We start from the raw sequence: 24,837 nt of genomic DNA on the forward strand, positions 1-24,837 counted from the left end.
ACTATATTAACTCCCAAAATACACCTATTATCATAAAGACCACTGCAAAGAACTTCAGATTAAAGATAATACTAATAACGTGGGGAGCCTAGATGGCTCAGTCGGTTAAGCATCCAACTCTTGATTTCGGCTCAGGTCATGATCTGAGGGTTGTGGGATTGAGCCCCATACACTCAACCACTGAGCCACCCAGGTGCCCCTGACTTTGTTCTCTTTCAAAATTGGTTTAGTTATTATAAGGCCCTTTGCATTTCTATATAAATTTGAGAATCAGTTTATCAATTTCTACCAAAATAAAACAAAACCAAAAAACCTTGCTGGAATTCTGCCTGGGATTACTTTGACTCTATAAATCAATTTAGGGAGACCAAACATCTTAACAATACTGAGTCTTCTGATACAAATAAGGATATCTCTGTTTATTTAGGACTCTAGTTTCTCCTCATATATCAAAAAGAGAACAAAAACAAAATCTATCTCTTAATGGGTGTACAGACCCAAACATAAAGCTAAAATTAGGCCGCTTCTGGAAGAAAACACAGGAGAAAATCTTAGCAACTATAGGCTTGGCAAAGATTTCTTAAATAGGTCAGAAAAAGCAATATATATACAAAAAAAAAACTTGGACATCATTAATATCAAAAATTTTGCTTTTCAAAAGATAATGTTAAGAGAAAGGCAAGCAAGAGAAAATATCTGTAAGTCACACGTAACCAATAAAGGACTTGTATGAAGACTATAAGGAACTCCTATAACTCAGCAATAGAATGACCACCCAATTTAAAAACGGACAAATGATTTGAGCAGACATTTCTCTAAATATACAAATGGCCAACAAATTATGAAAAGATACTCAACACCCTCAGGCATTACAGAATGCAAATCATTGAGATATCACTTTATACCCACTAGGATCACTTTTTTTTTTTTTAAAGGAAAATAAAGGGGCGCATGGATGGTGCAATCAGTTGAGCATCTAACTCTTGGTTTTTGGCTCAGGCGATGATCTCACTGTCATGAGATCCAGCCCCACATCAGGCTCTCTGATGCTCATAGTCTCTAAAATCAATCAATCTTAAAAAAAATTTAAAAATTAAAAAAAAAATTAAAAATTAAAAACGGAAAATAACAAGTATTGACAAGGATGTGGAGAAAATGAACCTTTGTACACTGCTAATGGGGGCATAAAATGGTACATGTAGTAGAAAACAGTTTGGTGATTCCTCAAAAAGCTAAACATAAAACCACCATACAACCTAGGAAACTTGCTCTTATATATATTCCCAAAAGAACTGACATGTGTTCAAACAAATACCTATACAAAAAGGTTCAAAGTAGCACTATTCCCAACAGCCAAAAGCTGGGAACAACCCAAATATCCACAAATGAATGAATAAATGTGTTATATACATACAATGGAAAACTATCCAGCTATAAAAAGGAACAAAGTACTGATACGTAGTACTATGAGCATGAAGATCAAAAACAGTATGTAAGTGAAAAGCCAGACATCAGAAGTTCACACAGCGTATGACTCATTTATGTGAAACGCTGAAAACAGGCAAATCCATAGGGACAAAATACAGGTAGTCATTTTCAGGGGATGGGGAGTGCCAGCTTCCTGGGTACAAAGTTCCCTTCTGAAGTGATGAAAATTGTTGTGCAAGTAGATAGAGGTGATGGTTGCACAACCCTGTGCTTTACTAAGTGCCACTGAATTCCACACTCAAAACAGTTATTTTTATGTCTTGTGAATTCTACTTCAATTTTTTAAAAATTAAAAAACTAAAAAAAAAAAAAAATTAAAAGCCCCATAAACATTCATTTCCCATATGACCTGGCCATTCTACTTAATCCTAGGTTATTTACCTAAATGAAATGCAACATTATGTCCACTGAAGACTTGTACAAATACTAATACCTTTATTTGCAATAGCCAAAAGCTAGAAACAATCCATAAGTCAATAGGTTTAAAAAAAAAGTACATTATGAAATGGATAACTATTCAGCAATGAAAAGGAACGAACTAGCGATTTGTGCAACATGGACGAATATGAAGCCAAACCTCCTACACCTCCCAAAAAGTACAAACTGTAGGATTCCATTTATGTAAAATTCTAGAAAACTCCCACTGATCCCTAGTGATAAAAGTTGATAAATAGTGCCTGTGTATTGGGGTAGGTGGGAAAGTGGGGGGTATTACAAAAGGCAGGAACAAACTTCTGGAAATAACAGAAGTATTCTTTATCTTGATTGGAGTGATGGTTTCACTACTGTAAACACATCAAAAGTTACACTTAAATATGTGCAGGTTACTGTACATCAATTATAGGTCAATAAAATTATATTAAAAAACAGTATTTGGCAAGAGTAAGGGCATAAAAATATTACTCATATATTGATAATGCAAACATGTTTTTTTTTTTAAAGATTTATTTATTCATGAGAGACACAGAGAGAAAGAGAGAGGCAGAGACACAGGCAGAGGGAGAAGTAGGCTCCATGCAGGGAACCTGATGTGGGACTTCGATCCTGGGTCTCCAGAATCATTCCCTGGGCTGAAGGCGGCGCTAAACCCCTGAGCCACCCAGTCTGCCTGCAAACATGTTTCAAAGAATATGTCTGAAAAAAATATTCACTCTGATGCTACTGAAAACCATGTAGAATATTAAACAGATACATATACTGCATTTGTGTGTTTGCCAACACGCATAAACCAAAACACAGAAAAATCCCACCAGTGGTTTGTTGGGCTCTGGTTTTCATATTTCTCTCCATGTTTAGCAGAAAATAGCTTTCTGTACATTTCTATGCATCTTCCACATATCTCTAACTTTACAATTAGAAAAATTCCTTTAAGTATGTCTACTCAAGAATTGATGTTTGCATCAAATTTGCAAAAAATTGGCATTGCATCAAACACAAAATGTTTGAAAGGTACTCTCAAACAGTGCAGAACGCATGGCCTTCTGAGGCATCTAGTATGAAAATCCCAACTGAGATTCTGTTAAGCACACTCCTATCTCATTATGGTTGCAAAGCTTCCACCTAAAAATAGCTTACTGTTACATAATCACTCACCACAGATTTATATATTTTATGTATCCTCGAAATAAATTTTTTTCAAGATAGGCCACAAGAGATATAAACATCATTTTTAAAAGCAGAGAAGTTTAATCATAATCTAAACAAATCTTATTTTGAGTTATTCAAGTCCTCTGTAGTTGAGAGGTCCGTTGATGAAAATAACTCCAGAAAGTTATACACAGAAGCAACACCTACCAAATCTAATTTTTAAGTGATTTTTAAAAAATTTACACAGTAAAATCCATTTTAAATGTATAGTTCAGTGAATTTTCACAAGTACACCCCCATGTAACCAGCACCACTACAAAGATAGATTATTTCTAGCCCTGCCCCCAATTCTCCTGGGCTCCTTTGTAGTCACTCTACCGTTCTCCAACCGCCCCCCCCCCCCCGCCCCGCCCCGCCTCAGCAACCACTGCTCTGATTTCCAGAGCCATGCTTTAGGGTTTGTCTGTTCTTGATTTCAAATAAATGGAATCATGTATGATACATTCTTTTGTATCTGGCTTCTCTCACTAAGTACAATGTTTTTCAGAACCACTCATGTTGTTGCAAGTATAAGCAGCTCTCCTGCTGTTGCTGCTGACCATTTCACTATACAGCTACACCTTGACGTCCAACTCTATTTTTTCTAATGCCTTCAGCTTGGTCTCTGGAAACATCTATGTATGTGGAACATTAAGTTCAGGAAGATGATAACCTGATTTTTACAGAATTTTGATGTTTTATTGTTTTAACAAGTGCTTTCATAGTTCTCAACCTAGGGCAAAAACAAACACTAAAATACGCTAGAATCACAGTTCAGTGGGTTGTAACTCCATCTGAAAAAAAAATTTTTTAAATATCTTAAAGCAGTGCTTCCTAAGTTTTCAAGTCATGGCACAAAGAGAAAACCATCTTTGGAGGGCCCTCGGAAGAGATCAAGCAGCTGGTTTGGGAGTCTGGCCATTCTAAGTTGGAAAGATAATTTATCTTAAGCTCTCTACTCAGGAAGCTCTGTTAAGATTTAGTTAAAGAACAAATATTCTTGTTTTAAATATCTGTATTCGAGTTTACAGAAGATAAAAATCTTTTGAGCACATAAAATTACATGTAAAATAAAATACTGATGAAGCAAACAAAATGAGGTGAAAACCTCCAAAGTCCTAAAACAATGAATGTGGCTTATTTTCCCTTCAAGAGGAACACTTAAAATTTTTTGTTTTGGGGAGTGCCTGGGTAGCTCAGTGAGTTAAGCGTCAGCCTTCTACTCAGGTCATGATCCCAGGGTCCTGGGATCCAGCCCCACAACAATCAATGGGGCTCCCTGCTCAGCAGGAGTCTGCTGCTCCCTCTTCCTCTGCCCCTCCCCTGACTTGTGCTTGTGCTCTAATACATAAAGAGGAGTTGTGCTTTTCAAGCAACAAATATTCATCAACCACCTACACCATTATAGGCTGCAGAGGGTCACCAATGAACAAAATAGACTAAAAATCCCTGTGCTCAGAGAACTTACAGTCTACTGGGGGGAAACCAATAAGCAAAAATGTTTAGTGTGTTTAGTGTGGCAGAAAATACTGAAAGCAAAAATGAAGTTGGGAAGGGAAGGAAAGGCCTGGGAGACAGGACGACCAGAGAACTCATGATCAGGTTCCAACTGAGTTAAAAGCTTAAAAAGTAAGGGAAAAAATCAAGCAAGGACCTGGGAGAAACATGTTCCAGGAAAAGGAACAGTGAATGTTTTGAGGCAGGAACAGGCTCCCAAGTCTGGGGGACAGGAGGGGACTGCTGTCCTCAGAACAAAGCAGATTGGTTAGATGGGAGGGAGTATATACTAAGCATAGCATAGGAGAGGCTGAGAGGTAGGCTAGCAGGGCCCTTCCCACGGGGCTCTGTAGGCTACTACTACCATAGCAATCAAGACTCTTTTCCTCCAATTGGATGGAAAGCCAACTGAGAGGTACCATGTTCTGCACTCAAACTTCATGTGGAACACTAACTTTGTTTCTGGATGATGCACTTTTAGAAAAAAACAGAGATCATTGAAGAGTAAGAAAAGGAAGGATCTAGAAAGCCTGACAGTTAAAAGAACTTGGAGATGCTTGGCCTGGGAGAAAAAGAATTTACTGGTTGATCCAACTAACTGAAGTATTGTCACAGGAGACAGAACATGTTTTTGTGGTGCTGCAGAATGCAGACATGAATTAAAAGAAAAATGGAATAAGCTTCACCTTAACGTAAGGTTTAACCACCTAGTGTTTTAAGCTTTCCTACAGTGGAATGTGTGGTCGTAAGGGAAAATCATTTATAATAGTAGTTATCAGCAGGAAGTGCAGGAGCTGGTATCTAGCTGTGTTTATGCCAAGTGTTACGATAAATACTTAGCATACTAGCTCATACAATCCTCCCACAATCCTATGAGGTAGGTGCTGTAAACAATGATGAAACTCAAGCTTCTTGAGATTACATGATCCGCCTAGGATCACATAACTTAAGTGACAGAGCTGGTATTCAAACCAGGTCTGTGTGACTCAGACACGAAGCTTGTAAGTACTGGAGTACACTGCCTGTATATCCATTGATGACAGCATTCATAAGCATGTAAAATGACGGTCTAGCTAGGCAGGAAGCTAAACAGAGGATTCTTGCAAATGGAAGAAAATTCAATGACCCTCTAAGATCCTTTTGATAACTTTGTGGTTATATTTTCCCCAATTTTCTATCTTATTTTTAAAATTTTCTATTGACTTCAAGGTTTATAGAAATTGTATACTCAATATGGCTAAAGATCAAATAATAATTTCCTTACAGAATACATTAAATTCTCTGTTCAATTCTAATGCTCAGGTTAATCATTTCCTGCTTTTGATATATTACTTTATTAGTTCCCATGGACAGGTGAAGGTAGGCTTGACCTAAGTATATCAATTTCTTTGTTTCATATTTTATATCTGTGGTGATTCAAATATATCTTAAATTTTCCTATGCTGACTCTGTACAGAAGATAAAATTCTTCTCAATTAAGCAATGATCTTTCAAAATACAATGGCAAGGCAACATGTGCTATCTAAAGTACAGAAAGATAATGAAAATAAAGGTAAAATATTGATATTTAGACCTAAGCCAAGTCTTAAGTCCACAGAAACCAAGAATCATCCTTGCTTTATGCAGCTGCTTTTTTTTAACTGGAGGGAAAAAGAGAGGACACCCGGGAGACTGTGTGCCCTCTACCACACTTCAACAGGGCAACTTTTCAATGGTCTTAAAAATAAAAGAAAATCATGGCTCTGCAGAGCAATTATGGAACGATGTAGGAAGAGACAGTCTGTCAACCCTGGGATTGACATTTGGATCTAAAAGTGACTAACTTTACTTATCACAAAAACTTTTTCCATACTTCTCACCCATTAGGATGGCTACTATATCAAAACAACAAGAGAAAAACAAGTGTTGGATAGGTTATAGAACAATATCCTTATGCACTGTTAGTAGAAATGTAAAATGGTGTAGCCACTACAAAAACAGTACAAGTCCTCCAAAAATGAATAGAGAACTATATGATCCAGGAATTCCACTTCTGAGTACATCATCACAGGAACTGAAAGTGGAGACACAAAAACCTATCTGTATACTCAACGTTCATAGCAGCACTATTCACAACAGACAAAAGGCATCAACACAAGTGCAACATGGATGCATGAACGGTTAAGGAAAATGTGTGTATACACACAATGGAGTATCATTCAACCTTAAAGAGGAAGAAAATTCTGACACCTGCCATACAACGTGGATGAACCCAAAGGCATTATGATAAGCGAGATGAAGCAGGCACAAAAGGACAGAGTAATTCCACCTATTGGAGGTTCCTAAAGTGGTCAAATTCAGGGAGACAGCTAGTAAGAATGATGGTTGCCAAGGGCTGGGGGAAGAAGAGAAAGGGGAATTGCTGTTTAATGGGTAGAGAGTTTCAGTTTAGATGAAACTAAGAGATGGAGAGTTCTAGATGGTGGCGATGGCTGCATAACACAAGGTTCCTAATGTTACTGAACTATGCATTTACAAACAGTAATGATAAATTTTATGCTCTCTGTATTTTACCACAAAAAAAAAAAAAAAAAAGGAAAACCCTTTTCCAAATATTGGTCTAAAATACATAGTAAGTCTGATTTGCATGAATATGAAAAAAAAAGGAGGGTTCAATTGAATATTTGCCATATATTTTAACTTTGGCCCTTGAAACTATCTATTAAAAAGGCAATTAATGCCAAAATGCATATATCCTCCACATAAAAGAAAACCACAGTATGGAGTACATATCTAGCTAGTTCTTACACTATAACAACTATTTACTTAGTATTTACTACTTGCAGAAAAATCCCAAAACACAATCATCACACTTGAATGGACTCTGGAGTACAACCACATTTAAGTAATTCACAAGAGAATGCTGTCATCCAGTGATTTCCAACTGGGAGGCTATGAAAATACACAACAATTTCTAATAGGGCAGTAGGGTAGGACCTACAAATGATGGAGCCTACCACAGATACTGCGGACAAGCCACTAATCTGGCTCTGAATTCTCTTAAGGCCAAAACAGAAAGAGAAATACAATTATGCCCTTTTAATTGTCCACAAGGAAAAAAAAATGTATCAGTTCTTTAGGGAAAACAAACTCCCTCTTTGCCCTTAGCTCTAATTTCTTTTTCAGGGTAATGTATAGGGGAATAAGAGTATTAAAGGGCAAAATAATAATTTCATTAAAGCTAATTTTTTTTGAGATGCCCCTCAATAGAAATTGAGGGAGTAATTCCAATTTACAACTCAGCAAGGGCTAGTTTTCAGAAAATTAAGAAAATATAGCTCAGGCTATAGCATTCTGACAGTCTAATTTTAGGACAAAATACAGAATATTTGGAAAAACAGATGAATTCAGTATCTTCTAAAAATGTGACCTCTCTCAAGTAAAATTTTCAAAAAAAGACAGCATCTCCCGCTGAGAGCCTGGAATACAGGTATTCTGTGCAAAATCTGAAGACACTGCAATATGCTTGGCCATTTGCTTATTTCTAAAGTTGGTATCCTTTTGTCAAATTGAGAAATTAGCTAGTAGATGGCCACGTCAGCTTTGAAACAAGGAGGACTATCTTCTTTAATGCATAAGTTTTCCTAATTCAGGTTGTGTGTGATACAGTGGGGTTGTTCCTTGATTTGGAGGCAGAATACCGGACTTGGCTCTAAGTGTAGCCCCCACTTAGCTACATAAACGTGGGGAAGTAGCTGCCTCTCTCTTCAAGCTTTTCTCTCCTTATTTGTAAAACAAAGATGAACAGATCAATTACATCACCATTTCAAACTGTGTTTTATGAAGGTGCCTTAGCAGATAACGTGCTTTTACTTTTGTCTTATATATAGTCTATATCTTATGTATCTGCCTTTAGGCCCCAGTGAAATCTTTGAGGATCACCAGACTAGATGCTTTACAATCTAAGACTGATTCTATGACTTTGAAATTTTCAACAACTAATCCATAACATAAACTACAGTAACAAAAATAAATGAAAAAATTCAAAACTAAATCATTTCTCTTGCAAGTAAGATATTTCACAAGTTTAATTTTTAATTAACAACAAAATCTCCTTTGTAGAAACATTAAGTGAAGGGTGGTATCTCATATAAGCTCAAAAAGGTAGTATCCTGAATGTAGCAAGTAATAAATAGGTAACAATGTTACTACAGGATTGTATTTCACCACCAGATGAAAAACCCCATCTACCAGAGAACAGACACCTCTCTTGAATCTCAACCACTGAGCACAACTTCTGTGCTTCCTCTCATTCCTATGACACCGATTGCTTCCCATCAGGGTTTCTTTGATCCAGCACCCCATGCCACAAACCACTTTTACTCTACTTCTCTGTCCCTGAATTGAGCGCAAAATCCTTTCAAGATATTTTTCTGAAAATAAAGGAAAGATTGTCTCATAAAACTAATGGCTTTATCCTTATACCACTCAAGTCTCACAGGAACTCCTGAAGTAGAGGGAAGGGGTCTGTGTTAATTCTGTGTTACAGAGGAGGAATATGAGGCCTTGGAATAAGTCACCCAGAGTCATATAGCAAGAAGAGGAGGGTCATTAATCCTGGAGTCTGTGCCTCAGGACTCCAAATAAGAGCAGATCTATAGTCTACCATCTATGCTTTCTTCCTAGGCCCTGTCCATAGTCCCCTGACATCATCATCAGTAGTTGGATAGATTATGAATGTGAGGAGTTAACAAAAATCATATAGTAAGTAAAGGTGAACCTCTGAGCATCTTAAGAAAATCAGATACAGGTTATCTACTTTCTCACCTTTGGTGCTGGAGCCAAGGCTGTGAGGACAGGGAAAAAGCAAGGTGGAGTACACTGATCAGATCATAGAAAAATCCTCTAAGTATGGGGGAGAACATTGGAAAGACATTGAAAAAAAGAGAGAAAGCAAGGGAATAATGATCATTCTCTCACCATGCAGACTGTCAAGAGTCAGAAAAGAAGTTGTGAAGATGAAGAAAAGAAGAAAGTGAGAAGCAAGTCTGGAAAGGAAACAGAAATGCCAACCAATGCAAACAAGAAGAGTCAGGTAAGAGAGAGAGAAAAAAATGGAAGTAGTTAAAACCCTGGCAAAAGTTTTACATGTTTTAAATATTAAAAGGGCACTACTCTACATATGCTAGCGGTCCTCAGTCTGGAAAACTGAAGTCTAGGAATGCATTATTAAAGTCTGTAAGAAAATCAAAGTCATGGATAAAGCTGGCAGAAATATATTAACTCGATTATAAAATACTAGAATTACAAAACATACAACTTAAAATATGGAAAATAAATTTTGAAAAAATTATCCACTTCAAAGAGACAAGAGAATAATAAATGTAGAGATATTAGGGAAAAAATAAACTGAACGTGATAGAGGTAACTATAAAAATTAAAAAGATGAAACAAATAACAAAGCTAAAGAGAGTTCTTTGAAAAATATTCCAATAAACAAAGCCTTAGAGACGCATTTTAAAGAGAAATTTATTGGAAGATCCAAATAAATATTAGGAAAAAAATGGAAAACATCAGGGAAAAATATGTAATTACAGATCCAAAATAAGTTAAAAAGACAATATAAGACTACAATGAACAACCTTATTACAATAAATTTCAAAACTTAAATGGAAAGGATAAATTCCTGGAAATAGTTAACTTGTTAAAATTGACCCAACAAGAAACAGAAAACTAAAATAGTCCTATAACCATTAAATATTTCTAACTAATAGTTTAAAAAAATCTCAGAAAGATGACTTTACAAGAAGGAACAGATCACTTTAATTTTATATAAGCTCTTCCAGGGAAAAAAGAGAATACTCCAGTATTCTCCAATAAAGAATACTCCAGTATCCAGTAAAGAATACTTTACTGGCTTTATGAAGCCAGTAAAACCTGGATACTAAAGTCTGATGAGGAAAAAAAAAAATTACAAGCCAATCTCACTCATAAATAGATGCTAAAATCCAAATAAACCAAATTGAGGTGAACGTTAAAGATAATACAATGATCAAATTAGGTTTATTCCAGGTAAACAAAGATGGCTTATCATTTAAAAAGTCTAAAAATATAATTTGAAAAAAAAAACATATAAATTTGCCACCTTAATAAAGAAAAACCTTATGATTCTTATTAAATGCAGAAAGAATATGATAAAATGGAACCCCCTTTCATGATTTAAAAAAAAAACTCAACAATATAAGAACGAAAAAGAACTTTGTTAATCTAGGAAATGGTATTTACTAAGTATCACTCTTAATAGTGAGTCGTTGGAAGTTAGAACTGTGCCTTTTTTAAAAAACAAGGATTGATTCCCACCATTTCAGCTTCTGTTCACCACTGTCCTAAAGGACCTGGCCAATACATTAGGAACATGAAAATGAGATGTAAGAATTGAAACAAACAAACAAAACTGTAGTCATTCATAGATTATGACTGTCTATAGAAACCAAATCAGTCTGTCTTCATTATTTCTACTTTTTCACTTCCCATTTAATCTGCTGTTTATTGCCATTTAGCTTCTCCCTAGGTCATGCTTCTAGAATTCCCCTCATCAAAGACCAATAGTGAACACATCTTAGTTTGTTACCTCAAAATTTTGACCCAACTGTCCCCACTGGCCTCCACTGTTCTGGACTTTTCCTGCCTCTCCAGCTGTTGCTGCTGCTTAGTGCTGTCCACGGGCTTTCTTTTCTCCCACGTGTCTTTTAAAATCAGTATTCAATCCTTTGATTTCAAACTTTTTAAGCTGTATGTCTCCTGGGTGATATTCTTTACTCAACAAGCTCCATGTTTATGTAGGTGACCTCCAATACCTACATATAAGGCTACAAATATATATATATATATATATATATATAAGGTGACCTCCAATACCTACATATAAGGCTACAAATAAGGCTGCCCTTATTTGGATGTCATCATGTCGGAAGGTGAACTCATCCTCCCCCTACTCCCTTTATTCCCTCCTTTAGTCACCTTCCATCCAGTGATTTATCCACCGTAAGCCTGGGAGTCAGCTAGGACTCCATCTTCTCCTTCATTCCTCATCTATTCAACTATCATCAGCTCCTAGGAGGTTATCTTTGGTAGTCACCAGCTAGGTTCAGACTCTGATTATCTCTCTCTTGAATTCCTGCACCTGGTCACCCTGTTTTGAGGACTTCCTCTAATCCTTCTCATAAGGAGCAAATCTGATTAAATCTCTCCCCTGATTAAAATCTTTCAGTCATTCTAACTTATCTTGGGCATACCTCTTTAGGCATATTTGATAAAACTTTTCAAGAAAACCCTTCTATTCATCTAGCCTTGACTGGTTTAGCAAGATACCTGAGGAGGTAAACACTATGTAAATACTTATTAAGGAAGTTTTTACATAAAATAATAGATATCAATCAATGGTGGAGCATTATAAAAATGTATATGGGTTATAGCCTTATTACTCAAGTTAAAATGAAAGGAAAATTATGTCTGCCTATAACTCATTCAAAATTCATCAGATAGCATAAAAATTAGGCACTGTACTAATAGGAATACAAGTCAAATACAATAGCATGCAGGTTACAGACTTGGTACCACTGTGATACAGAAAGTTATCAGGAAAAGATCCGGGGTCATACCAAGAATGACAAGGCTAATATCACACACACACACTCTCTTTTCATACTGCTGAAATAATTACAATCTTAAGTATTTTTGTTCAAATACTTCACAAGTTATCAAAATGAAAACCTGCTTCATGCTACATAAACTTCATATTAAAAACTTTTAAAAACAGTAAGAACATTTAACTTACATCCTACCTGTTTCCAAAATTAATTTGTAGTCTATTTCCTGACTATACATACAAGCTGAAAGTTTAGGAATAAAATTATGGACCAAGAGAAAAAAAAATCTAGATTTCTAATTTTTAAAGGAATTAAAGGGGATCCCTAGGTGGCGCAGCGGTTTAGCACCTGCCTTTGGCCCAGGGCCTGATCCTGGAGACCAGGGATCAAATCCCATGTGGGGCTCCCTGTGCATGGAGCCTGCTTCTCCCTCTGCCTATGTCTCTGCCCCTCTCTCTCTCTCTCTCTCTGTGTGTGTGTGTGTGACTATCATAAATAAATAAAAATTTTTAAAAAAGGAATTAAAAATTTTTATAATCCTCACAGAGCTTATAAACATAACTATATATTTGAATACTAAGATACTAATTCATAAAAGCCTATTAAAAGAATACAGATGACAAATATTATAAATTGTACAAAGCTCAGAGCACATACTATTGCATAATTACTTTATCAATTATCTTATGTACATATTCTAAACGTGCTTGACTTTATATATTACCCTGTAGTACATGCATGTGCTTTTAATATGGAAAATCTAATGAGCTTTTTAATTTTCCCTCATTTTGCAAGATGCACAAGCGAAGGAACAGAGATTATGTAGGTCACTTTCACCCTCAATGAAATTCCCTAAAATTAACTTTTAAAGAGGTTCTAAAGAGGGGAGACCAGAGTCTTGCGATCATATTCACAATGACACAAATGCCTTTAAGATCCCAGTCTAGTAAAAGTAGTACCAGGACAAAAGCTGAAATACCTCTCTGGTCATCATGTTCAGATAGAATATCTACTCAGTCAAAACCAACCTAACTACCAAAGTTATCAGCTTCTCGCTGAAATCAAACATTATTTGGACCAGCGATTAACTTCAGTGTGTCCTCAAACTGAAAAGAAAATTTACATTTTGATCCCCATATTCTAGCCTACACATTCTTCCACCAACACGCATTTCAAGCATTTTTCTCTTTTGAAAAAGATTCCTAATTTACTCCATGTCTTTAAAACAAAATGCCTTCATTCCGTCTTTGAGCCTAATTGAAATTAAGAAACTTTTAATAGCTTTAATAACTCTCAAAAGCTGTACTATGCTCCTCTCTGGCATCTTTCCTTTCTTACTACCCTCTCTCCAAATCCAGAAAAAACCAGCACAACAAAAAACACAAAACAACTAGCCACATGCTCTGAATGCTAGGGAACGTGATTCTCCACTGGTTTAGGCTACAAAGAAAGCCTATGAGTAATCAAAAATCCTAATCAAAACAAAGTTAAAAGCTATCTCCCTCCCCACTCCTCAGCCCCAGTATAATTTTCCCTTTTTCTCCTTAATCCACTCATGCGTTTCCTTGGAATTTTAGCAGCCTCACACAGCGGATGGTAAGTTCATCTCAATGTCAGCCAGGGCACAGACATGCAAAAAATCACTAACTTGGAAGGTTATTTAGGACAATAATGTCTTTCACTGCCTTACTCCTCCCACTCCGGCCCCACTTGACCTACTACCAATATTTAGCTGGGCGGGGGTGGGGTGGGGGGGCTGTCCACTGCCTTTCCCCCCAGTGGCTCTTCCTGGGGGAACCCGGCACAAGTACACAGGCGGCCAGGAAGACCCTGGCCAGGCTGGGAGGGTCCCGGCCTCACGCACCCCTCCCCATTCGCCCGAGGCTGCACTCACGCGTCCAACTATTCTTGGATCTACTCACATCCCTAGATGTCGTCTGGCTGCCCTCCCCCACCTCCTCCCCCCAGCGTCCTCGGCCGTCCCGGGGCTGACCGCGCAAAGCCCCCAGGGGGCACACGCACTCACCCACCTGGGCCGGATCTGGGGATCCCCGCCGGCGCGCTCCGCCCTGCGCTCCCCGGGCAGCTCCAGCACAAACGCGCTTGGCCTGTTCCTGTTCCTCCGCCTCCCCTCCAGCCCAGCCCGGAGGCGCGACCCAGGGCGGCACCGCAAGGTCTCCCTAAGTCACCTTTGCTCGGCCGCCCTGGGCTCCAGCGAGGTCAAGGAGAGTGGCGGCCCAGGACTCCCGCTCTGGCCCTCAGGCCACCAGAGGTCCGTGCAGCGCCCCTCGCCGCAGAGCCAGAGCCGCCCTCCAGAGCCGCCCTCCTCCAGGGCTCGCCGGGGAGAGTGCGAGCAGCAGCGCTGCGAATGGCCTGCAGCAGGCGGCTCCGCGCTGCCGCTGTCGTCGTCCAGTCCCTCCTCCCCCGGCCCCCCTCCCGCGGGGCCCGCTCTGCTGAGGCGCAGGTAGGGACCTGCCCGGGACGACGAGAGCCTGCACACAGCCCCTCCGAGCGACGGGCAGACCTCTGGCCCGCAGTTCTAGGGAAGGAAGTAAGGAAACTGCTACTCGAGCTCTGCGTGCATCCCAAGGAGGCTCCTGCGAGGTCCTAGAGCGGGCTGGGTGCTCAAGCCCTCTCCCGGCGACGCCTGCTCTGACAACTTCTAAAGAGCCAGCCCGCCCCTGGGGAAAAGCGGAGGAATCCTCTTTGGTCTCTTGCGCCTCAAAGGTAACTGACCCTTAGTCAGGCTTTCACTGAATGTTTCTAATTCCATTACAAAGATTGAACTAGACTTCATGCATTTATTTTTTTAAGCACTTTCTAAGCTACCATTTGAGCCATGAGAAAAACAATGGTATTAATCCTATTGATGGGAAACCTACTTATATGAAATAGATGGTTTTTTTATTCCAGCCAGGCTTGAAGGGTAGACAGATTCAAAGGACAGTAAAACCCACCACGTAAATATTACACTAAGTGAGATGTTCAGGATAATAAAATTTCTAGTTAACTATTAAGCTCTGATAGAGATGGGGCACACATGACTTTTTATTCTAAACAGTATTTTTAAAAATAATAAACAGTATTAGTTTTAAACAGTATTAACCTGTCCTCAAACTTTAGGGAGCAGAGCAATACTGAACCAAACTATTTCTTTGACAAGATCCTAGGGTACTTTAAGTTTGCTGTTCCAACAGCGGTGGCTGTAACCACGCTACAGATATAAAATGTGTAAAAGATGATACAACAGTACACTAGAAAATCTGGAATTAATGTCAATGAGGTTTCATGGTGTCTTTGAAAAGTCAGTTTGCTTCCCTCCTCCCCCATTCTAAACTGATAACTAAATGGTATTGTGAAAACTCACATTTGGCACTAAATGCAGCTGCTACAGAATCTTCCTCCTGGGTTCTAAAAATTAGAGAATGAATTCAGTCTACAAAAGTAGTACTAGGCAGTAAAAATAACATGTTTTAGAAGGCAATTTACAAAGAACCTAAACTGTGCCAGGCACTGTATTGAGGAACTTCACATAAAATAACTCATCTGTATTCTCTCAGATTTGGAAGTGAAATTCCCAAACATGTATTAATTTGCTCAAGGTCAAGACAGCAGAGAGTAGACCCTGATTGGTCTGATCTTTGTATTCTTTCCTTTGTACATTCATTATGCATTCATTTAGATATTTATTAACTGCCTACTACATGACAAGTACTATACTAGACACAGATGCTACAAAAATAACAGATACAGTTGCTTACTTAAGGAGCTCTTTAGTCAATATATAATATATAATCAGACATATATATATGTCTGATATATATATGTCTGATATATATATGTCTGATATAGACAAATATATAATGATACAATGTGTTAAGTGCTACAACAGAAAGGACTCAGAATAGGAGGGATATCTAAACCAGTTCCGAAGGGTGGAACCTGGGATGAGGAAATGGTGGCAGTCATCCAACAGAGCAATCCTGAGAGCTCTGTCCTCACAAAGTGGCAGTGCAGGAGCTGAGTGCTGGGTGGGAGGAGAGGGAGAACAGGGAGACAGACAGCTGAGAGACAGGGAGTAAAAATGACAGAACCTGATAAAAGGGGGGGGGGGGGAGAAGGAAGAAGGATGAACTGAGAATAGCTCCCATGATCTTGGCTTGGTTCCTGGATAGGTGGTAATTCTAACTCTGAGTTGAATGGATAATTCAGCTTTAGACACACTGGTTTTGAAATGCCTGTGATATAACCATATGTGTGTTCAAAAGGCAGCTGGATATACTGGTTCACAGCTCAGGAGAGATCTAAGGTGGAGATATTGGAGTCATCATGGATTTCTGTTTGCAGGAATGCCTATGATCATCCAAGGAGAATGCTGAGTGAGAAGGCCACCCACAGAAACCAGGGACACTGACACTCAAGGCACAGGCAGAAGAAAAGATGCTTCAAAAGAAACCTGAGGAGGAGCTGCTCTAAAGGAAAGAGAAGCCAGAAGAGGTAGGCACCATGGAAATCACTGAGAAGAACTCCAAAAAGCAAGGAGTAGTCAAATGCCAGACCTGTCACAGGACAAGCAAGGTAATTTAAGGGTATCCTCTGATTTAGCAGTAAGCAGATTTTTGGCAAGCATGGTTTCAGTGGGCTAGCTGAGGAATAAAGAAGTAGAAACAGAAAGTATCACATTTCCAAAATAGAACTGGAAAGGAATGTAAGGAGACAGAAGCTGTAAGGGAGTAGAGAATGCAAAAGAGAGGAGCTGTTTTTGAAGCAGGATGGAAGGAGACAGATGCCAAGGAAAGGGAAGAATAAGATAGGGAACTGGGGGTTGGGAGTGGCAAGGAACTGGCAGCAAATGCAGGCACTGCCTCCATGTTTAATACAAAATTTTGCTCAGAGCAGAGGGAAAGGAGGAGACTGAAGAGAAGACAGCGGTAAAGGCCCAAAGGTATAAACAATAAAAAATGAAAGAGATTAACTAAAGGAGTTATCTTGAACAGCCCAAGAGACTAGGAATATTAGAGACCTCGACTTCATAGAGCTGGAAGCTCACAGGAGGAGCTTCTCTCCAAAGATACCAGCATTTGATCCCAAGTTGCACTACCTTTTGGTTGGTCCAACTGAAGGTCCAGATGTCTCCATTACACTGTCATCCCAATCATACGTTTGGGTTACAGCTCTTTAGCCGTCAGGAATTTTAACACAGAAGCATAAAGTAGGGGCACCTGGGTGGCTCAGTGGTAGAGCATCTACCTTAGGCTCAGGGCGTGATCCTAGGGTCCCAGGATCGAGTCCCATATCAGGCTTCCCGCAGGAAGCCTGCTTCTCCCTCTATGTCTCTGTCTTTCTCATGAATAAATAAAATCTTAAAAAAAAAAAAAAAAAGGCAGCATAAAGGATTTTATGAGTGAGCTTACACTAATTTTCAATAAGCAAGTTCCTACTTTGGAAAAACGGGTTTGACTAATATCAGAGGGAGCTCAATAATATGCCAAACAAGAAAGGGACCAATGATGGCACTGTGTGACGTTTTAGCCACTTCTGATACCACCTTCTAGTGAGGAAAAGTACAGAAACAAACATAATTCATGAAGCCAGTTTCTAGCCTTTGAATCTTTTTTTTTTTTTTTTAAGTAGGTTCCATGCCCAATGTGGGGCTTGAACTCATGGCCTTGAGATTAAAAGCCCTGTGCTCTACCAAATGAGCCAGCCAGGCGCCCCACTAGCTTTTTGAATAGAACTCTCAAAGGTAAAGACAAATGAAGGCACTCACATTCTCTAATGTTTCTCCAACCCTAAAAACACCTGGTAAGTTTCCCTTTAGTAAGTCGATCACAAGCTTTACAGCTTGCTTTCTATATTGCAGGATTTTTTTTTTCAACAAAAGAGTGTTATTTGCAAGTAAAATATGCATCCATAATCCACCCCATTTATGTAGAGGTCTATGGAAAACGTTGACTATCTGGGTCCTATCAGAGCATCCCCAAATAAGCAGAGAATATTCACATACCACAGAACTACAAAGCTCCAAATCCAGGAACCTGTGTTCATTATAAACCCCTACGTTTCTCATGCAGAGCCAGCTTGCTCTTACTGTGGACATAGTTTTACCAGCAAGTTTGATTATCTGGTTTTCTTTTTAGTAAACAACATTAGAAAGAATAAATCAGAAGGGATCAGTAGTCCACTGGTACAGACAGACACACAGTCGATCTAAAAATCAACAGAAAAAGATTTTAAACCCATAAATAGCAAAAGTGAATTCAAGAACATTAGCAGGACTGGGCCATTTAGTCAAATTACACAGTTCTATAAACATTACCCCCTGAAGACATCTGTGTATTAAGACACAGAGTAATTATGAACATAGAAAAAAGGACAAAAGGACAATCACCTAGAAAAGATAAGTGTTAAAAATTTAGCATAAGATGTAAATGCATAACATTCAGAATAACTGTCATCAAAAGATTACAATAAAAACAGTTTTGCTACTGTGGGGGCTGGGATCACTTAGACCTACTGGATCCCCGTTATGTGCCAGGTATAGTTTATAGGGTGTTTGCCAAGATGATCGTACTTATTTTTCAAAACATTCTTTTTTGGTTGGTTGCCACTTTAAAAAGGAAACTGTATATGAAAACTGTAGCAAAGAGAGATTAAGGAGCAAAGCATGGAATCTGACCCAGTCTCTGAATTCAAAACTTATGACTGTTAACAAAATTTCTAGATAATAGATATATAATTTGATTCCAGATAAATAAGGCATTATAATGTCAAATTATTCTGCTCTCGTACCTCAAGTACACTATTAAAGTCCCATGTTGTAGGTCTTAGCCACATGAAAAACTAACTTCAATGATCCCATTTTGTCTTTTAAATATTTGGGGGCCCATTTGTCTATAATCCTTTTTCTCAGAATAAATTCTGTTGAGAACCTCACAGAGTTGATATTTTATATTTATAGCATTACTGAAAAATAATCTTAAAGATATTCTGAAAGTTTGAAGCAACAAATGCCATTTCCTAAATGAGTACTGTGTACCACAGTATGTTAATATGCTCTATATACATATTATTCATCTATATACATTTGATCCCCACACCTGACACTGAGGTGTTTATACATTTTCATTTTACAGAAACTTCCCCACAGTAGGTTAGGGAAAAGACAGATTATAAAAACGTCCATTAGACTTTCAGACTAGTGCTGTTAATGACTTACTATATGGTCTCCTTTATTTGAAAGATAAAAATATCAAGGTTCAGAGAACGTAAGTAGCCTTTGTCACTTGAATAATAAGGATGAAAAGAACACAATCATTTACAAATACTCAAATTTTCTTTAGACAACACCTCCTCCTCCCAAAACGAGTTGAATTCAGTGCTAAAGACACAAAAGCTCCAAAATGCCATCAGAAAAAAAGGAGTCACAAGTGTTAATAATTAAACAGTATCCGACAATAATAATTGTTGATTTTTACTCAGGGCTTACTATGTGTCAGGAACTATGCTAAGTATTTTGCATACATTTTGTTATTTAATCCTCATGACAAATTTAGAAGTCTAATTAGCCTAAACTTGAAGCTAATATACTCTTGCACATCTGGATTTTCAAAGAAGTAATTACCTAGGCTATATTTTTAAGCAAACAGTTTAAAAATTAGCATAGGCTGGCTTCTAGACATAATTAAATTACTTTTAATCTAGCATTTACCTTGAAACTATACACCTCTAAAACAAAGACATTTGATCCATCCACCAGGTGCCATATAAAAGATGTTAATGAAATTTAGTATTACAATGAATTAAATATTACCTGAATCCCTAGACATAATTTGTTCATTTCAAAAAATCTTCTAAATACTATTTAGATTTATTTAGATCATGAAATCATGCCTCATTTAAATAAGCTAGAATATGAAATCACCAAAAACACAAATGCTGAGAGGGAATGTTTTCAAACAGTATTGGAAGAATCAACCATTTAAAGGTTTTAATGAACAATTATGTTTTCCTGTGATGGTTAATAAAATTGTTAAAGACTTTCTCTAAGTTTGTTTTAAATGAATTTCAGATTACTCATATACTTTTTTCTCCAAATAAAATATGAAATTTGTTGTGTACATAACAAACCTGGCATTTAAAAATTTTTATGTGAATTTCCAAAGCTTCCATTGTAATCACATTTTAGATCTTTACATATGAAACATATAAAACCATTTTTATCTATCTTGTTTTACCCAAAACCTAATATCAAATTAAAAGTTACAAATAAATTGTAACAAGAATAAGAAATATGGTGTCTTAATCTAAAAAGTTGAAGACTGAACATATATGTAGAAATTAATAAAATGGAAAAGAAAGCCTATGGCTGCTTGACTTGCATTAGCATCATGAAAACAAGAAGGGGAAAAAAATAAAACAAGAAAAATTCTAGTCCAGACAGCCAAAACACATCTTTACAACTTTCAATCCTCGGAAAAAGAATTACTAACGGGTAAACTTACCACTCTAATATTTGGAAAAGTAAATGGCAATTTTGTGAATGGGAGAGAGCAGGGGGTAAAGAACATAAGATATTTAATCCACTGAGAGTTCACATAGGTAAGTGTGATATCGCTTTATTTACTAAATACAAGTATCATGTATTTTTCACATAAAACCTTTGGTTTCTACAATATTTTCACAACCCTCTTGTTGAAATGCCACAAGAACTCTGAGTAGAACTTTAAACCATGGTTGATAAATACAACTATTTAAGTAAATTAGATATGAACACAAGTTACTTCAGAATCATCCTGCTTAATCAAGAATGAAAGATTTCTCCAAATTTTAGTGAAAACAAAGCTTTCAATTTCTTTGTTAAGACTATTTTCTCCTACCTTTGGACAATTTGAAAGCAGTGATTTACTGGATGATCTAGTATGTGACACCCAATTATTAAAAAATTCTATTCCAAACTACCTACCCCTTCTTGTTTAGTGAAGAGATTAAGGCAATCACTCAAAGCTACACAAGTTTCCTTAGAAGCTTCAGAGACAACTTCAACTTTCTGAAGAAATGATGGAAGCATGTCTAAAAATAAAAATAAATAAAATTAGTGGGATTTTAAGACCATAAATATTTTGAAATCACTGTTTTTTAAAAGTAATCTCTATATCCACTGTGGAGCTTAAACTCAGGACCCTGAGATTAAGAGTTGCATGCTCTACTGAGCCAGCCAGGCACCACTAACATTTTTATGTCTACTAACTTCATGTTTCCTTCCAGCTAGCTGCCTAAACAAAGCATATTGTATATTCCTTGAGCATCATTATTAGCACCTACTATACACAAGGCACATAAATTGGTACGTAAAAGAAAAGATGAAACCTTGTCCTAGAAAGGCCAATATCCTGCAAGGAGAAGAGTTCAGGACTAAAAAAATAAAACTTAAAAATATTTTTTAAAAGTTTACAGGAATAACAATATAATGTTTAAGAAAAGCAGTGGATTAACATTTCCTTTCATGATATTCTATAGTAGATAAGTAATTTTATTCAAAAGCCAAGAACTAAAAATAATACGGCAGTTGACATGATGGCTAACACCTAAAGGTGGCATTAACTCAACTTTCTCTAGTATTTATGGGACAAATGTCTGGCATGAAATAGGTATTTTCACTCTTACAAATGTGTCCCTCTGGAGGCCAGTATCTTTCAGAATAGAAGTTGGGAACAAGAAATGGTAATATCAACTACCTTCCCTACTTCCCTAAGGAAATCTTAATCCACTTACCCATTACAAAAACAAAAATAAAAACCAAAAAACAAAACAAAACCCTACCCAAAACAAAAACAGAATGCTGACAAGAAAAAGCTGAAAAATACACATATATCACTTAAAAAACAAGTAAAATGTCATATCCTGTGTCTGGATTAATGCTAGAGAAATGCTCTTAGTTCAAACAGTTTAGACCTTTGTGTTAATTATACACTTAGATCCTTTAAATGTGTCCCTTCTATCAAATATAAATATTAAGAAAGCCTTTCATCTAAGAATAACTTAAAAGGAAAAAGACAAATATATACCACCCTCTGTCTTAAATAATCTTGATTCACTTAGAACATGATTCTTATAACACAGTAATAAATAAGGTCAATAAGCAAAAGTAATCAAATTCAAATGCCAGCAATTTGCTATTATCAGGCCATAAAACAGTGGGTCCCTTCAAGATACAAATATTTTCAAATGGAAAGTGGAAAGGAAAATAAAATCTACCAAGAACATATACCAAATGATTTACAGTCATTATTTCTAGGTGATAAAATCATAGCTATTGTTCATTCTCTAAGATTTCTATAGGAATGTGATTTATTTTAGCAAAGAAAAGTCCTCTTCTTGGAAAAATTATTCCTCAAAACTCCTAAGGCAAAATGGGCAGGCAACAAAAGGAAAAGGTAAGTGAATGAAGGTATGAACAACCTGTCACTATTATCTGGATATAAATACCAAATGTCATTTTATTCTATTTTTCATTTTATGGAATAGTTTCCTAGTGTTACCTATTCTTAACACCCAAACAAACAAAAAAGAACACCCAAACAATTGAAAACTACTATATCCTAAAATAAATTTGATTTTACATATTTTTCATTTTGAATCTTCGATACACATTGTGAAGATTTATTCTATAGTTGCTAAATAGCAAAAAAGAATACCATATGCCAGATGCCATAGGACTTAAATAGTACCTCAACAGATGTCTCACACAGAGCTGTGGATTGAGTACGGTGAGGGGATGTACAAAAAAATCAGGCACAGCCTCTGCCTTCCATAAATGCTCTGGGTAATCTAGTAATTTTCCACTTTCATGGCACAAATGGTAAGAAGATGCAAGCATAGTCATTCATGGATGTATTTTTTTTTTCAATTAAATACCATCACATGCTTAATCATCTACAATTTTGAGTGTTTGGGATATTTAACACTTTTATATACTTGTTGATTAGCATGAAATTTTAAATGTAAAATTTTTATGAACTTCAGAATTTTAAATAAAACAGATCCTGTAACCTTTTAAAAGATACCCCAAGAAATATCTACTGACTTTTAAGAATCCATTATTGAGAGTGCATCAAATTCTTTTGTCCAAAAGAGTCAAGTTACCTAATTTCTCTGATACTCTGGTATTCAAGCAAGATTTTGAAATGAACTGTAACTTGCACAGTAGGTCTATGTAAGAACTGATACTCTAGTGCCAGGGCAGCATATCAGGCGCCAGTTGGTTCACAGTGGCATGCTTCTTTCTTATAGGATGATGTTTGCATATTGTTACATAAAAAGAAGTAAAGCCACCAGGCTTCTAGAAAAGTTACCAACTGGGAATCAATGCAAATATATTTTAGCCAATTATTAGAGATGAAGTTGTAATGAACAAATGTAAAAAGACCAGTATGTAACCATATTTGGCCTACTATAAGAATTGGACACTTAATTTGGAGGAAAAATGTCATATTTTTGTGCAAAAAAAGTTTTGAACTCAGGAAAGATGCTAGAAGATCTTAGGTGAAGAGCTTAACTTTAGAGACATATATAAAAAGCTCACATCTGCCATTTTCATGATAACACAATTTTTAATTGGGTAAGTTTTAAAACTATTGGGGAAATACTTATTTCTTGTTATGTTGGCAAACTAAACCTATTATAAATGACCTCCATTGTTACCCTAATATGGAAAAAGTCCACACTAGCCAACATTTAAGACACTCTATAAACTAAATCAGTTTCAGCCAGACTGCTTTCCTGAAAATACTTGTTTTCCTAGAAATACTCTTACTTTACTGCCTCCAAACCTTTGTTCAAGATATATCCTCTTCCTCAAATACTGGAATAATTATTCATATTCAGAAGTTTCTCCACTTAAACCTTTTTTGTTCAAGGCCAAGTTCAAATGCCATCCTCTTCACGAAGCCTTATGTTTTTTTTGTTTTGTTTTGTTTTTTTTGGTGAAGGAAAAAATGGCAATTCATCTGACTATGTACATAAGAGACATGCTAACCTGCATGCCAAGAGGCATTTTAAAAACTGACTTTCACACCTAATTGGAATTATATACATGCCTCAAGAAAATCAGTACTCTCTCCTCAAAAAAAGAAAATGATATCTGCATATAAAAATCAACTGACCAGGCAGCCCCGGTGGCTTAGCGGTTGGTTTAGTGCCGCCTTCGGCCCAGGGCATGATCCTAGAGACCCGGGATCGAGTCCCAGTCAGGTTCCCTGAATGGAGCCTGCTTCTCCCTCTGCCTGTGTTCTCCGCCCCTCTCTCCTTCTGTGTCTCTCACGAATAAATAAATACAATCTTTAAAAAAAAAAAAAAATCAACTGACCTTCTAAAACCTTTACATAAAACTGTAACTTGAAAAAAACTGAGAGGTCCCTATATGAGGATATAAATGTTTTTTGTTGTTCAAATTAAGACGACCAGGGTGAACGCAATCACCCACTAAACAAGTACTATTAAACCATTCTGTCTATATCTATATAATCTGCACTGGCTGCAATGGAGACAAAGTTCAAAACAGCAAGTGTTAAATGAATTACAGTAGAGTTAAGGGAAA

General features: G+C 37.1%; 2 protein-coding genes across 14 annotated transcripts in view; one reads left to right on the forward strand and one right to left on the reverse strand.

Moving 5' to 3' along the window:
• The window catches only part of OSBPL1A (oxysterol binding protein like 1A), a 243,936-nt gene that overhangs the window by 98,658 nt on the left and 120,441 nt on the right, over positions 1–24,837 (reverse strand). For 10 of the 13 annotated variants that reach the window (XM_072735104.1, XM_026006517.2, XM_072735109.1 and 7 more), the window contains one exon: positions 21,205–21,311. In XM_072735104.1, coding sequence (XP_072591205.1) covers positions 21,205–21,311 — 107 coding nt within the window. Of the gene's footprint in view, positions 1–14,269; positions 14,563–21,204; positions 21,312–24,837 lie in introns of those variants that run through there. The other 3 variants (XM_072735114.1, XM_026006519.2, XM_026006518.2) reach the window with 3 other exon arrangements.
• On the forward strand, positions 11,555–22,093 carry LOC140595035 (uncharacterized). The gene is made up of 3 exons (XM_072733624.1): positions 11,555–11,564; positions 14,019–14,966; positions 16,587–22,093. The coding sequence occupies exons 1-2, from the start codon at positions 11,555–11,557 to the stop codon at positions 14,705–14,707; spliced, it is 699 nt and encodes a 232-aa protein (XP_072589725.1). The 3' UTR covers positions 14,708–14,966; positions 16,587–22,093.

This window comes from Vulpes vulpes, chromosome 13 (assembly GCF_048418805.1).
Source record: "Vulpes vulpes isolate BD-2025 chromosome 13, VulVul3, whole genome shotgun sequence".
Lineage (NCBI taxonomy): Eukaryota > Metazoa > Chordata > Mammalia > Carnivora > Canidae > Vulpes > Vulpes vulpes.